Below are 16,133 nucleotides of genomic sequence, written 5' to 3' on the forward strand. Positions count from 1 at the left end.
ACAATATCCACTGCATGCACACATGAAACATTTCCCCACAGTAATCAGATTTCAGTTCTATAGACATTCACATTTCCAAATTAAAGCTCTGTTAGCTAAGCTTCAGAAACAGCTATTCGGTTTTCTTTTTTGAAAAAAACACCACTAAGTCAAAGTATATTCTACTGCCCTTCCTCAGATGCCACTGGAAGGTTACTGCAAAATTTGAAGGGTAGCTAAGCTTAATGTCTATCAAAGCTTTGGACTTTGTATGAGATCAAGTATTAAAGATTAATTTATTCTGGTTAAAAGCTAAAGCTACAACGTTCAGTTCCAAGTCTACATATAATAATAGTTTTAGGGAGGGCCAAATTATTTCATACCAAGTTTTTGAAGAGCGCCGTCAACTCCTTTGTAAATACTGCAAATTTTAGAAATGCTGTTCCTAAATCTGGATCATCCCTGCAGACACAGTTTCCTCCAAATTTCTCCAGTGCTTGAGTGTACTGTTCTTCATTTTCCACATGAGCTTCAAAGAGAACAAAGATTATGTTAATTTCAATAGCTGCAATAGGGTCTCCACTGATGTAAAATAGCCCCTGCAGTTGGGAAATAGTTGCATTTGAACACTTTCAATTTCGTATTTATATTTTAAACATTTGTTAAGATTCAAAGCAACCCACTAGATAAGTCAACAATGCATAACAGATAAAAAAAGATCTCCAAAATGGAGGTAAAGGTTGTCGAGGTGTCATAACAAGCTAACAAAAACCCCTCTATTCCTTAGATCCTGGCAAATCAAACAGCTTAATAATTTAATAACAATCACTTATGTCCTATACATAAAATTCTAACAAAACTGGCTAATTAATTAACAATTACTTAGTTGCATGTTTCTGAAAACCTATGTCCTGCCAGGAAAAGCATCCCATTTCATTTCAATGGGGAAGTATCACTCTGCAGCAAAATGAACAACGCTGCATGTATAGGTATATACAAAGTGCACATACAAAGTGTATGAATCAGGGTCCAAAGTATCAAAACAGCTCTTACAAAGGTAAACAGATGCAGAACATAGTAAACAGATAACATACAGGAAGAGTGAACAGAAAATTCCAAACACTCAAAGATATAAAAGTAAGCCAGCCTAGAGAGGCAACTGTCCTTTCCAACACTGTCCCTCTAACCTAAGTGTGCACAATGTTTTACCCACATTTGCAAAGGTTAGGAAGGAGCTGCTGCGGCCAAAGCTCCCTTGACTGGTATAGCACTTTAGGGGGGCTGCAAGGTATAGCACTTTAGGGTTTGCTGCAAGGTATTCCCACCTCTGAAACATTGCAGTCTCCTTTGCCAGCAAGCATGCCCCACAGTTTGAGAACTACTCTAGTAATGTGCAGTTCTGGTGTCGGATGCAAAAGACCGAACCTGGGATCTTCTGAATGCAAGCATGTGCTCTACCACGAGCTACAAATATTTTACTCTCTATTTTAGGGTTTCACACTGGTCAACTGACCGGTCAAATTTGAGTTATATTATTTGCCAATGGTCAATTGGATTGTCACTTATTGGATTGTCACTTATTGGATATGCTGTAACAGTGGATTTCCTTTAAGGAGTAGGGCTATCTGACTTTTGAGATCCCTTTCAACTTTATGGCCTTGTTCACACATCATAGTAAGCAAAACTATAGCTTGTGAGCTTGCAAGGCCCCTGGAGAGGAGCTCAGAGCTGCTTTGTTCATTGTCAAGTCTTTTTTCCCTTCCACTGAGCTAGGCCAAGGTTTGGCTCAGCATGTCATCCAAACCAGATCTTGTGGTTAAACTCCCTCCTCGCTAACCGCAAGCTGTATCCATGAACAAACCTTGGCATGGAAGTAAAGAAGAGAGGGAGGAGCAAAGGATCTGTGAGCTCCTCTCCAGGAACCTGCATGACTGAGCAGTCCTGATAACCCATAATTTGGGTCACCATGATGTACAAACCAGGCCTATAATTCTGTAACTCAATGAGGCCAAGGCTGCCACTGTCTTGGAAGCAGCTTACCTTTCAAATTTTGTTGTGGTTTCATTTGCTAGCAATGAGGACTTGCTAACCCAACACTACCCAGGGACAATCTAGCTACATAGCTGTGAATCTCCTACAGGCCGCTTGGTCTAAGCTGCAAAGATCTCCAAAAGAGAAACACAAGCCTTGCAGAAATCTTTACCTCAACACTCCGAAGGAAAATGAATTGATATTGAGTGTGCTTTCGAACTGCTAGGTTGGCAGGAGCTGGGACAGAGCAATGGGAGCTCATTCTGTCGCGGGGATTCAAACTGCTGAGCTTCCGATCGGCAAGCGCAAGAGGCTCAGTGGTTTAGACCACAGTGCCACCCTTGTCCCTCATATATATTAGTAACTTTGTATCAAGTGATCAATCAATCAATACCTAACTTATAGCAATTGTTTACATTTGTTGTTATAGATGTCTAAAGTCTCTTTTTTGTTTTAACAAAGTTAATATTTTTTAAATACTTGGCCATAATTTGGTGGCATTTGACTGGCCAAATAGCCAACTACATGGCAGTTACAGCTAGTGTAGGAATTACCATAAGCACCACTTGAAACCTGCATACAGATCACCAGGCTGCAGTATTGCACTTAGATGGCCTAGCACATTACAGTGGAACCTCTACCTGTGACCATAATCCATTCCGGAGGTCCGTCCGGAGGTCAAAACGGGTTGCTGGGAGAGGCACCGTTGTGCACAGGTGCGGGAGGCAATTGCCCATTTCTGCGCATGTGCAAACAGCGATCACCACTTCTGTGCATGCGCGAACAGCAGCAAACCCGCCGGTTACTTCTGGGTTTGCCATGGATGTTGGGCAAAATGGACGCAAGCGGAGGCGGACGTAGGAAGACGTTTGACTGTTTATGGAAAGTTACTTTCAAGTCAGGAGAAATGCAATGCTCTGTTAGTGAAACCCATAAAACTAAGTTTGAGGTCTTTGCAAAACCATGACTAAATTTGTTGGCTGTGGTTCAGAATTATTGTCTACAAATGTCTCCACAATAGCCCCACACTTGCTCCTGGCAAACTGTTATCTGCAAAATGGAACCCAACTTTATGAACACACATTATCACGGTTTGGACATTATGCTAATCTATGATAATTGATATACCCAACCACAGTTAAGACTAGAACAGTTTCTCCAACTGTGGGCACAGATTTGTGGTTAATTAGAAAAACAGGATAAAGCATCCCATCATCAGTAGAGGAGCGGGGAGTATTCAAGCCCAAGGCTCATTCATCTAACTTTAAATCACAGTTTAGAGTTACATTCTAACAAGGCCACTCCCTCTCCCCTCCTCTTTCAGAACCATTTCACTCTTACTTCCCAGTATCTACTATGATTCTAAATTACTTGCGTACCAATTCAATTTTTTCATTTTCAACCCCATGCCAAACCATGTTTTCAATCTTTGATTTGTGGGGAACCTATGGATTTTATCAACCATAACTTGCATCAGTGCGTACGTAAACAAAGAACCATGGTTAACTCTAGGAATGGAAAGCACTCAAGAAAGAGGCAACATAAAGTGCTTATTCATGAGCTTCCGGTTGGCAAACCAGGGTTCATGGGGAATCAGCATTATGTCTGCACCAAGCACATCTATAACACTTTCACAGATATTCACAGCAAATGCTTAAGTAGGGCAAGTTTTCAAATACTTAGTTTTTAGCAATGTAGTTAGTCTGTACATACCAAGCCCAGAAATATTTATGGCTTTTACGGATTTCTTCATTTTATAAAGAACAGTTCGGTCAACATCCAGTGCCTATAAATGAAGGAAAATAAGAAGAAGCTTTAATATTTATAAGAAATCAGCTCATTTAAATGGCTACCAGAAAAAACACGAAAACCCTTACATAATGCAGTAACATACTAACCAGCTATTGTTATAATTTAAATATATTTATGTAGAATGTTCATTAGAGGATCTGGTTAGCACACTCCATTATCCTCAGGAAAAAAGGAGGGGAGTGTTCTCCAGCATGCAAAGCAGATTAATTTGTACTATTAATATTGCCTTAATAGTCCCAACATGAGCCATATTGTTAGCATTCCTACAATTTTGATCTAATATGGAAATTTCCAATAGAAATCTGGACTTCTATGTAGCTCACGTAGCAAACAGACCAGTATATTAATAGCAACATTAACAACAGACTTCCATTGGGTTTTATATGATTTATTTTATTAGAACACCTGACCATATTAACTTGCTGCCTGCTGTGATCCAACGAAGCAGACACAGCTTTCAATAATGCAATGTTTTCAACCAAGGCAACATATTCATGAGCTTCCAAGAGCATCATGAACGCCCTATCAAAGAAATTAAAAGATGCTCTAATGATCTTGCCTCTAAGCATGAATAGTAAAATAATGCAAGGCTACTAAAAGCCAGTGTAAGTGAAGCAGAGCAGGCAAATCAGTACTTTAATTCTCAGAAGAGTGACAAATCTTCATTTGGTCTAGAACACCACCAACCCATTTCCACAATACACTGCAAACAATGCCAGTGTTGTGTCCACGAAGCTTATTTTGTGCCTCAGGGAAGTCCCTAAAGGTTAGATGAAGTGTCCTTTAAACAATCTCTACTATCTACAAGCTCTGTTTTCATCCATCTGATGAAAGTAATAGCTGACTGAGAGTTGCTCAGTGAACTATATTAGTGAAATATATCTTGCATGATTTCCATTCCTTAAATATGTTAGGTGTACCTCAAAAACTAAAATACTTCCAAGAATAAGGCAGACTTTTCATAAGAAACCTTCTGCACACAAACACATACATATAAACTTGTATTACTGTCACCAAACTCAAAATATAGAGAAAATATATAATTTGGCATGTGTTCAGTTGTTTAAATGATTTGTGAATTCAAAGGATTTAGGATTCAAAAAAACAACAACCCAGCAATGACATTCTATGTATATGTACTTTCATATGTTCTTAATATAAAACATCACTGTAACCAGCAAAATTCATGTCAAACTGTCAAAGATGACAGCAGTATACATGCTTTGTTTTGTTCTTCACAGGATACATTAAGCATTTAAATCACGCTGAAACCCTGCTGGGTTATGTATTTCTGTACAGTACACTGAATAATTAACTTTACTACAAAACAAAAGGAAACACACACACAAAAACTGGAGTTTCCAACCAAAGCTACCCAGACAGCCTTGTAAAATATGCCCTGCTCTTTCCTTTGTCTGTTTTCACTTTTTAAAATAATAATTTTAAAAACGAGCATTTCCTCCAGTGATTTCAGTGGAATTGTTCCTTTGCGGCAGCGGGGTAATTGAGTGGTGACTAAGTAAAGCTTTTAAATGTCTTAATGGGGCTTGGTTTTTGTGTTTCACTCCTCTTGTGTGAAGAGCATTTCCCTTTAGTCCTTTCAGTGCCTTCGTCTCTTTCCCAGCACCTGCAAATAATTTTCAAGGAAGCTCACGCTATGCATTTCATCTTCTGCTTTAATTCTAGAAGCATATGGATGCTTCCTTTTTAACTCTAATAAAAAGCATGGCAAGATGTTTTCGTTTCCCATTCAGTTCCTATGTGTCTTTTGTTCTCCAAGTGTCAGAAACAATGATTCTTAAAATGGCTTCTGGTGATGCCTTGTAGGACAGCCATGTTCACTGAGGTACCGCACTCCTCCATTTTCTTTTAAACTGGAAGGAATACGTCTTTAGAACATTCAAATATCAAGTCAAACCTGATGTTAGTTATAACATCTGGAATATATATATATATTAGCACAGCACAGTCCCTTCACCTGCTGCAAACAGATCTATCACACTTCCCAGCCAGGGATCTTTAGGATAGCATATTATTTATTACATAATAATAATGCGATTAACAGTGATAATAAGGTGATTAACATTGGTTTTAAAAAACAATGTTAACTTCCTTAGCTTGGCTTTGGTCTCAGCAAACAACACACATTCCCAAAATTCCAAAATGTGGACCCTGTGGAATACCTGACGACAGCAATCGGAACATGACAGATTCTGAAGGATTCATCTCATCCATTGGAAGCTCACAAGCCCCTGCACCCTTCTTCAACTCACTTCCATTACCATTTCCTCAGAGATGTGGAAATGGAAGTATCACCAGAGGCCTCTCTGAGAAATGTCCATTCCCCCCGCCCCCACAAACTGTGATTCCTTGAGAGCTGTAAAGTCAATACAGTGGTACCTCAGGTTAAGAACTTAATTCGTTCTGCAGGTCTGTTCTTAACCTGAAAGTGTTCTTAACCTGAGGTACCACTTTAGCTAATGGGGCCTCCCGCTGCTGCTACGTGATTTCTGTTCTCATCCTGAAGCAAAGTTATTAACCCGAGGTACTATTTCTGGGTTAGCGGAGTCTGTAACCTGAAGCGTCTGTAACCCGAGGTACCACTGTATTCCAAAGAAATGGGCGCTGGAAACTGGCACTTTTTGGAGCACCTGACTCCTTAGTATGAATATCAAGTACTCCAGAAACTGTATGTTCCAGGGTTCTGTGCACCTGGGATGCTACTGAGCATGCTCATAACAGCATCCTCGGCACAAATTTCCTGAGGAAATGTAATGCAATATAGTGAAGTACTATGATCTGGACTAGGCATAGGCAAACTCAGCCCTCCAGATGCTTTGGGACTACAACTTCCATCATCCCTAGCTAACAGGACCAGTGGTCAGGGATGATGGGAATTGTAGTCCCAAAACATCTGGAGGGCCGAGTTTACCTAAGCCTGATCTGGACATATTCCTATTCTAAGCTACTGCATTTGAATGTTACAACAACTCTATTTGCAGTGGAGAAAAAGAAATATTATTTAACTCACAGTGCCCTACATTTATTATAGATGTGAAGTTTAAAGTTTCATTTAACACCTGATTAACATTAATAAGGGACGCGGGTGGAGCTGTGGTATAAACCCCTGAGCCTTGGGCTTGCCGATCAGAAGATCAGCGGCTTGAAGCCCCGTGACGGGGTGAGCTCCCGTTGTTCGGTCCCAGCTGCTGCCAACCTAGCAGTTCGAAAGCACATCAAAGTGCAAGTAGATAAATAGGTACCGCTCCAGTGGGAAGGTAAACAGTGTTTCCGTGCGCTGCTCTGATTTCACCAGAAGTGGCTTAGTCATGCTGGCCACATGACCCGGAAAAACTGTCTGTAGACAAACGTCGGCTCCCTCGGCCAGTAAAGTGAGATGAGCGCCACAACCCCAGAGTTGTTCATGACTGGACTTAACTGTCAGGAGTCCTTTACGTTCCCTTTTTAAGATTAATAAAGATATGGCAGCGGAGAGTGTCCATTCATATCAAAAATGCATTGCTCAATTTCTTCCTATTTCAGTTGGTGAGTAAACCTTTTAATACTGCCCAACATTTCAATTACCCAGGTTTTATTTTATAAGAAATATAGAAATGTATCAGATCTTAAGAATGTCCCTTTTAGAAACACATTCAACCAGCTTTTATTCAGAGCAGCACCCACTAAAGTTAACGAGCCTAAAGTAGTCACGTTCACCAATTTCAATAAGTCTACTTTGAATACAACTTACTTGAATCCCACTCCTAGGGAGGAATTCACCATAGTGCACGTCAATCATTCTGTTGGTGCAAGCTTTTCACCTTGCCAAGCAAGACAACCCCCACTCTCCTCCCACTGGGTGCTATTCTGTGCGCTCTCCCGCCACCCCCCCAAGCCAATTTTGGGGGTCCACAGGGGAGAAGGAAGGAAACTTCATTGCATTAGTGGAAGTCCTTGTACAGGCTTCTGTTAGCAGGTCTAATTAATTGAATCCTACCCCCAGGGTTGTATTCAACTCAGTCCTACTCAGAGTAGACACAATGAAAATAACAAAGCTACATTACTAGGACAAGCATTGAGCACCACCCTTACTCAGAAGGAAAATTGCCCTGAGCCTTTCCTCCCCTGCTAACACTCACTCTACACCCAGACATATCTAAGTTACATGCCAGACAGACAGACCATTACAATGAGTCACAATATTGTTCCATTTCTTTACAGGGTTCATTTGACACTATTTTTACAACCACCAACATAACCCACTTGCGTTGTGCATCCTGATTTTTATATCTGTGAGGCACTTCAAACAAACCCAGAAAATAACCATTAGTTATACAGATTGGCACAAGCAGGTGTAGTGATTTATTTTTAGCTGCCAATTAAGTGACTAGATTTCAGGTTGAGGGTGCTCCTGTAAGCAGTTCTGGTTAATTAGCCATAATTAGAAGTTATAGTCTCCACAGCAACCTCAGCTCCGGCACACATCGAGAAGATATTTTAAGTGATCCATTGAGCCGGGTATTCCAAGTGCAAAGACTCTGAAACTCGAACTCAGAAGTAGTAAGCATAAAACTAAGAGCACTGGTAAAACTAAGCATAAAACTATGCCCAGCCACTGAAGAGAGGCTTTCATCCAGTGGAGGCTCTGACAATAGATAATTTGTGCCAATACCCTCTTCCTCTCAGCAGTTCTCCATGCCACCTTCCACACCAGGTCACAAAGCTCTCATGTAGGGTCAAAGCAGACAACAGACCAGACCTTGGACAGCTCCTGAAGCTCTCCCCTTCTAAGGTAGCTACAAGAAGTTGCAGCGGGGAGCTACAGAGCCAACTGGGGCCTCATATGGGCAGATAAGGATGAGTGCTGTAGGCTGCACTTCATTGAAGGAACTGGTTGGGTGGCTAAATTTGCTGTATTTGTGCTTGGTTCTCCAGTTGTACAGCTAGGGAGAGGAAGGTGCTCCAGAAGGTCATAACCACAGCCCAAAGGATTATTGGTCATCCTCTCCCATCTTTGGAAGAACTGTACGGTTCCCGTTGTCTTAGGAAAGCAAACAACATCCTGCAGGATTCATCTCACCCGGGACACAGTCTGTTTGCACTACTGCCTTCTGGCAGGAGATATAGAAACATCAAGTCAAGGACAAATAGACTGAAAAACAGTTTCTATCCAAGAGCTGTGGCCTTTTTGAATGCTGTAACTCGATAGTGTGACCTGGGAGTTTGATGGGTGTTGGTGTGGGTGTGGCTGGAATGTGGTTTGTTTGGTTGTTGTTGTTTTTTTGCTTTTGTTGTTTTTAAGGGATGGCATCCAATTTCGTTGCACTTGTGCAATGTTGCACTTGTGTAATGACAATAAAGAATCTATTCTATTCTATTCTATTCTATTCTATTCTAAAGGGCCCTTGCCTTATTTAGCAGTCTTCTAACTTCTGCAAGCATAGACATTACCTTGCCAACGAAGGCCCGACTAGTTAAAGCCATGGTTCTCCCAGTAGTGATGTATGGAAGTGAGAGCTGGACCATAAAGAAGGCTGATCGCTGAAGAATTGATGCTTTTGAATTATGGTGCTGGAGGAAACTCTTGAGAGTCCCCTGGACTGCAAGAAGATCAAACCTCTCCATTCTGAAGGAAATCAGCCCTGAGTGCTCACTGGAAGGACAGATCCTGAAGCTGAGGCTCCAATACTTTGGCCACCTCATGAGAAGAGAAGACTCCCTGGAAAAGACCCTGATGTTGGGAAAGATGGAGGGCACAAGGAGAAGGGGACAACAGAGGACGAGATGGTTGGACAGTGTTCTCGAAGCTACAAACATGAGTTTGACCAAACCGTAGGAGGCAGTGGAAGACAGGAGTGCCTGGCATGCTCTGGACCATGGGGTCACGAAGAGTCAGACACAACTAAACGACTAAACAACAACAACAACTTCTGCAAGGCTGGGGAAATAAGACTACTGTAGGAGACAGATCTCTGAGTCGGAGGATGGAGGCAGGATTGAGTCCTCCTTCTTGGCTTCTGCCCAGTGAAGCTACCTTTACCTCTTCTGAGTCCTCCACCATGCACAGCAAGGCCCCCAGCTTGTGAGTCATCACGACAGGCATTTGAAATTCATATTTTATCTCAATGTACATACAACATTTATAACTATACTTTACCCGTAAATAAGCAATTTTAAAAACATGCTTGGGGTTTTTTTAACGGAGAACTACATTGAAAAATTCAGAGAACTGCAAAACCCTGCGGATTATGAATTGCATTCCAATGTACACAACAGCCGGGGAGGTGGGTGGATCAGGCCCATTTGCATAGGAATACATGGAAATTAAGTTCCTCAAAGGTCCCCAGTGCACAGATAAGCAGCGCAGAAACATGCTAGAGTTTAATGTTCAGCAAATAAAGCATTTCTCTCTAAGAACAATGTTAACAACACTTGCGGGCCCTATAAAACATTTGCTGCACCCAGGTTGACAATTACCTAGTGTGCATCAGTCAAGCATATCATCACGTGGTTTCACTGCACAAAGAATCTTCCTTGTCCTCTTCAAGAACCATATCCAGGTACTTTAAAAAATCCAACAAAGGATTTTAGCACACTGAAAGCTATATAGAAGAAGAGGGACAGAAGCACAGAAGAGGGAACAGAGGAAAGTTAATTTTTTACAGTATTTAAAATTATAACTTGAATTCATCCTAGCAGAGCAGAAACATGAGAGGTTTCACTGAACTGCCATAAATAGTAAGGATAACGAGGCATTGAGAAAATCCATATGTTGATAAGCTAAAGATACCAAACTCTGGATAGGAGATTCCTTATATGGCCACTGTCATGTACTCCCACGCTGCTCCCCAAGATGTACCGTTGACATACACGAAACAACATCAGTAAAACCAATACAGTGGTACCTTGGTTCTCAAACACCTTGGTACCCAAACACTGCAAACCCAGAAGTAAGTGTTCCGGTTAGCTAACTTTTTTCGGAAGCCGTACCTGCTCCGTTTTGAGTGCTATGCTTCCGATTTGAGTGCCACACTTCCATTTTGAGTGTTACGCTGAGGTCTGTCTGTTTTAGCTATTTATCTTGCGTTTTTGTTTTTGTGGCTCTTTTTGTTTTGTTTTTGTGACTGTGTGGAACCCAGTTCTGGTACTGATTGACTGATCGTGTGACTGCAGTACATTGTTTATTGCTCTCATTTTATGGATCAATGGTCTCGTTAGATAGGAAAATTCATGTTAAATTGCTGTTTTAGGAGTTGTTTTTTAAAGTCTGGAACGGATTAATCCATTTTGCATTACTTTCTATGGGAAAGTGTGCCTTGGTTTTGGAACGCTTTGGTTTTGGAACAGACTTCCAGAACGGATTAAGTTTGAGAACCAAGGTACCACTGTACTAGATTTGCATTGTTACTTGACCTATCCATTGATTTTGATTTTGATTTTTTTTAACCAAACCCAGTCAAGGTATGCTGGTCCCGGGGGGGGGGGGGGGGGAAGGTTACTGTTATCGTAGTCAAAGTTCAGTCCTGAGTCACTAGCCTGCAAATAGTTCACAAGGTGCGAGGCGAGGTCCGAAGCAGGAAGCCGGGCGGGGACAGGAACACTCAAAGATCAGAAGCAGGAAGCCGGGCGGGGAACAGGAACGCTGGAAGGTCAGAAGCAGGAAGCCGGGCGGGGAACAGGAACACTGGAAGGTCAGAAGCAGGTACTCAACAACGACGTTGCTCCCGCAACCTGGGACCGGGCTGACTGACCTTTATCTTCTTCTAAGGCCAGGGGCGGTCCCGGCCCCCAGGAGCCCCGCCTCTCCTGGCCTTAAGGCGAGCACTTCTCCTGGGAGAAACCAGTTCCCTTCGCCTCTCTGCCCTAAGCCTCTGCAGTTCAGGAGAGGCCGAAGGGTTACTGGGCCCCGGGGGAGGCTCACCTGTAGACACTGAGTCCTCAAGCACGTCTGGGGCCAGAATGGTTTCACCTGGTGCCTGCTCCTGAGGATCTGGCACAGGTGCAGGCTCCTCAGAATCTAGGCCTTGCCCCAGTTCAGCCGGCCCTGGAGGCGGGGACTCCTGTGCCGGCTGGGATTCCTCCGGTTCACTCTCAGAATCGGAATCCCAGGCCATCACACAAGGTTCAAATTGTTCATTTTATGTTTTTTGTCAATACTAATTACTGAGTAACACTGAAATCCTAGCTATACTCAGAGGTAAGTTTTGCTGAATTCCATATGGTTTATTCCCAGGTAAGTGGGGTTAGGGTTGCAACCTAAAACTCTTTACAGCCCAAAAGGACAACTCAACATGCATCTTGGAAAATTTGCCCCATTATTTGCTTTCAAATGGGAAATCTGGCCATTGCTAGACGTAATGCCATTTCACTGATATTAGGCCTTGCCCCTCACAATAAACTTCTCGAACAGCAGGCAGAGTCTAAGCTCCACCTGCGCCATGCAAGATGCCATCATACTAGACAAAATTCTCTGAATCTGGCAAGAATCTCTCTGGGGAATTATAGCAGACCATTCTTCTACATTAAAATTTTATTTTGTCACTTTGCTAAATGCACATTTTACAAAACAACTTTGCCATTGACAGATAAATAAAAATACTATTGAAATAGCGTTGATCCATTCCACCAATCTAGTTAATTTTGTCTATACATGACAAGTCACATACACAGAAAGTGAGAAAATTGATTAAAAATGGGTTTTCCTGCATTTATTATGTTCCTCTCATCTACCAGGTGTCTTCCCCTCCCATACACCAATACTTTCCTTCATTTTCCTGGGCCTGTCCTTTCTCCTACAAAATATTTTTTTGCTAGGTAATTGAAACATACTAGCTGGAAAGTCATAGCCATGTCAGCAAACTGCCTTTGAAGTCTGTGTCTAGCCACACAGAAGATGCTAAGTAGTTGGAGGGGATGAATTAAAAGCAAGGCGAAGCCACCAAACAGAAGCCCTGGCTTAACAGACCTCAATGAAAAAAGTAAGGCAACATAACAGCACGTCCACATGAGCTAACAGATCCCAGGAAGACAAAAGACCATTCCATCATTTAAAAAATGCTCCCTTATCCATTTGCCTTCCCAACTTGATGTTGGAAGCAGAACAGCAAGGATCAAGTCATTTAATAATAATAATTTTTTATTTATACCCTGCCCTTCCCGGTTCAGAAACCCGTGCTCAGGGCGGCTAACAACAAATTTAAAACACTTAATTGTAATACAACATAAAAGCAGCATAAAATACAGTATAAAAGCATGAATAACAATTCAAACTCAAAGTTCAAAAGTCAATTTGAGGGAAATCCGTCCAATAAACATTAGATAGTCACCAGGGCTAGCTGGCTAAATTAGACCCACTTGGGCCAGCTAGGAGGCCAGGGGAGAATTAGCTGTGGGGTCCCAGAGCGGGTAATCTTCATAAAAGGGGAGGAAGGGGGAAGAGAAGGGAAATAAAAGATCAGGCGGAGTTCAAATTAAAGGCCAGGTGGAATAGCTCTGTCTTACACGCCCGGCAGAAGGAGGTTAAATCCTGAAGGGCCCTAGTCTCATGGGACAGAGCATTCCACCAGGTGAGAGCCATCACTGAAAAGGCCCTGGGGGAGGATAGTCTGACTTCCTTAGGGCCCGGGACCTCTAAACTATGGTTATTCGTGGACCTTAAGGTCCTCTGCGGAGCATACCAGGAGAGGCGGTCCCGTAAATACGAGGGCCATTACATTTGTAATGTAATGCCTGATGCCTTATCCTCTGGGGTCCATCATGCCAACAACAGCCTGGGCATGAGAGCTACTACGTAGATATTCCAAGAAAATTGAGTTTCTCATAGTGGTAGAACTTCAAGGGCCTCTTTCACGGTATCAATGGTTACACCACTCTATCATTATGGTTATCACAATTATTTTTATTTATCTATCTCGTTTATAAATCACTTCCCATAAGGCATACCAAAGCCTTTTTCCAATATAATAAAAACATATCTAAAACAGTTACATGTTATAAAAACATTTTTTTAAAAAAATAGAGTTTAAAATAGCAACAGCACATACCCGTATTTTTCTCTCTATAACACGCACCCGACCATAACACGCACATAGTTTTTAGAGGAGGAAAATCCGTAGGCCTGCCACCCGTAGGCATTGCCTCCATAACACGCACAGACATTTCCCCTTACTTTTTAGGAGGAAAAAAGTGAGTGTTATGGTGCAAAAAATACGGTACATAAAATCAATTCAAACCCAATACCAAATGCGATAAATATCTCCTTTCAGAATCCACTTAGAATTTTTAAAAATCCATTTAGGATGTAGGGTCTGGATCAGGGGTGAGGGGAACCTTGTTGGCCTCTCATCAGCCCTGACAAGCAAGGCCAGCGGTAAGCAGTGGTGGAGGCTGTTGTCCCACAGCATCGGAAGGCCACAGGTTCCCTATCTCTAGCCTAGATGAACACTGTGGCACCTAGCACTAAAAATCTAAGTCAAAATGAATTAATCAATTAAGTAACTTGTATCAGACCTATTTAGGCTTTTGTTGTTTTACAATGAGTCACAATGCCCTCCCCAATACACCCTTAGCTTCCCCTTCCCTTAAAATTCCAGCCCTAGGCCCTGCTATGCTGCCGCAAAAATGAAGGCCACAGTAACCAAGCTGAGAAAATTCTGTGAAATGGTGACAATTTATACTGTTATGGAATATATTGCACATGATGTGCCATCATGTGAACAGTACAGAGGTACCTCAGGTTACATACGCTTCAGGTTACATATGCTTCAGGTTACAGACTCCGCTAACCCAGAAACAGTACCTCAGGTTAAGAACTTTGCTTCAGGATGAGAACAGAAATCATGCTCCGGCGGCACAGCAGAAGCAGGAGGCCCCATTAGCTAAAGTGGTGCTTCAGGTTAAGAACAGTTTCAGATTAAGAACAGACCTCCAGAACGAATTAAGTACTTAACCTGAGGTACCACTGTACCATGTACTGAGGTTGCAGGAAGCCATTGTTATCAGTCTTACCCTCCCTAAACCTTTCCCCTACCCTTATCATTAAAGCAGCAGCTTGCTAGTTAAAAGCAATTAGGTGATTCACTCCCCCCCCCAAGTGTTACTTGATCAGCGACAACAATAAGAGTCATTCTCCTTGTCTGATAAGAAGAGCTGAGGCTCAAACCAGAGCACCATTTCAAATTTAGATAAGAGATAGTATCATTTAGCCATTTAGTGTGCAAACCAAAGATACAGGCAACTCCAGAGGCATGATCACATGTGGTCTGAAACCATGGCCCAGTTCACACATCACGTTAAACCGTAATTCCAAAAACTATGTATTTTTTAATGCCTACAAGCAGCATGGTGGCGCATGCTGCCATTCCTTCCTGTTGCCCTGCCAGGAAACAAGTAAAAGTCTGGCACGCCATGAGAGGCTCATGTCTTGTTTTCCCCAAACTATCCACAAGCAGTAAGCCAGGAACAAACTTATTGGGGGGCAGCGGGCGGTGTTCCTTGAAGAGAAACAAACCATGAGCACAGGTTTAGATCTCGTGGCAAGCCAGACTTGGCCTTGTTTCCTGAGGGTGCAGCAACAGAAGGAGAGGAGGGAGAGCTTTTCACCAGTACGCACCACCATGATGCATTTTTACGTTGTTTCTAACTATCTTTTAATGCGGTATGTGAACCTAGGATTGCCCTGTTTTTGTGTGTGTAAAGCAAATTCCGGACCCACAGCAACCCTAAGAACCAGGCTAATGTGTGTGGGGGCAAAGAAGGAGCTCAACCACCTAATCAAAACGGTTAAAGGCCTCAAATGTAGGACGGGGGAAAGGCCGTTGAGTTAAAGTCACCAATCTGTGGACAGCTTCTCACCAATCAGTGTTGACGTTCTCTATACAAACAAATATAAATCAACCGCAGCATGCTTCTGACTACACACTGGTGGCTTTGTGAGCAAAGTTTTAATGAAAACAGCCTTAAGCACCTGAGACAAATTCATCAATAGCTTGTCCACATAGATTCTTTCTAGTCATCAATCTACCGCCTTCATATTTCCCTGGCTTCCTGTTCTCTTCTGCCCTGCTAGCAATGACCTCTGAAACCTGGTACGGTTCTAAGATTAAGATATGAAAGTCTCACCCCACTTCACTGCTACTCTGAGATAAGCAAGGTTAACAGGCTTACTCACTTTTGACTGCTACAACATTGTATTTATTGCTTGCGAACGTATAAATTGTGACAGACCAAAGAAGCAGAAAACAGGAGGCTTACTGTGATTGGGGGTGGAATATAACACACGTGCAAGACACTTTTCTTATTTAGTGTATGAC

The 16,133-nt window shown here is 42.3% G+C and overlaps 1 protein-coding gene across 6 annotated transcripts in view; it reads right to left on the reverse strand.

Annotated features, from left to right (window-relative positions):
• ASAP2 (ArfGAP with SH3 domain, ankyrin repeat and PH domain 2) overlaps window positions 1-16,133 on the reverse strand; it is a 94,476-nt gene that overhangs the window by 62,662 nt on the left and 15,681 nt on the right. For 5 of the 6 annotated variants that reach the window (XM_077926353.1, XM_077926354.1, XM_028722501.2 and 2 more), the window contains exons 2-3: window positions 3,724-3,796; window positions 363-508 (exon numbers count right to left, since the gene is read on the reverse strand). In XM_077926353.1, the coding sequence (XP_077782479.1) occupies window positions 363-508; window positions 3,724-3,796 (219 nt within the window). Of the gene's footprint in view, window positions 1-362; window positions 509-3,723; window positions 3,797-10,299; window positions 10,425-16,133 lie in introns of all 6 variants that reach the window. The other variant, XM_028722502.2, reaches the window with a different exon arrangement.

Source organism: Podarcis muralis, chromosome 3 (genome assembly GCF_964188315.1).
Source record: "Podarcis muralis chromosome 3, rPodMur119.hap1.1, whole genome shotgun sequence".
NCBI lineage: Eukaryota > Metazoa > Chordata > Lepidosauria > Squamata > Lacertidae > Podarcis > Podarcis muralis.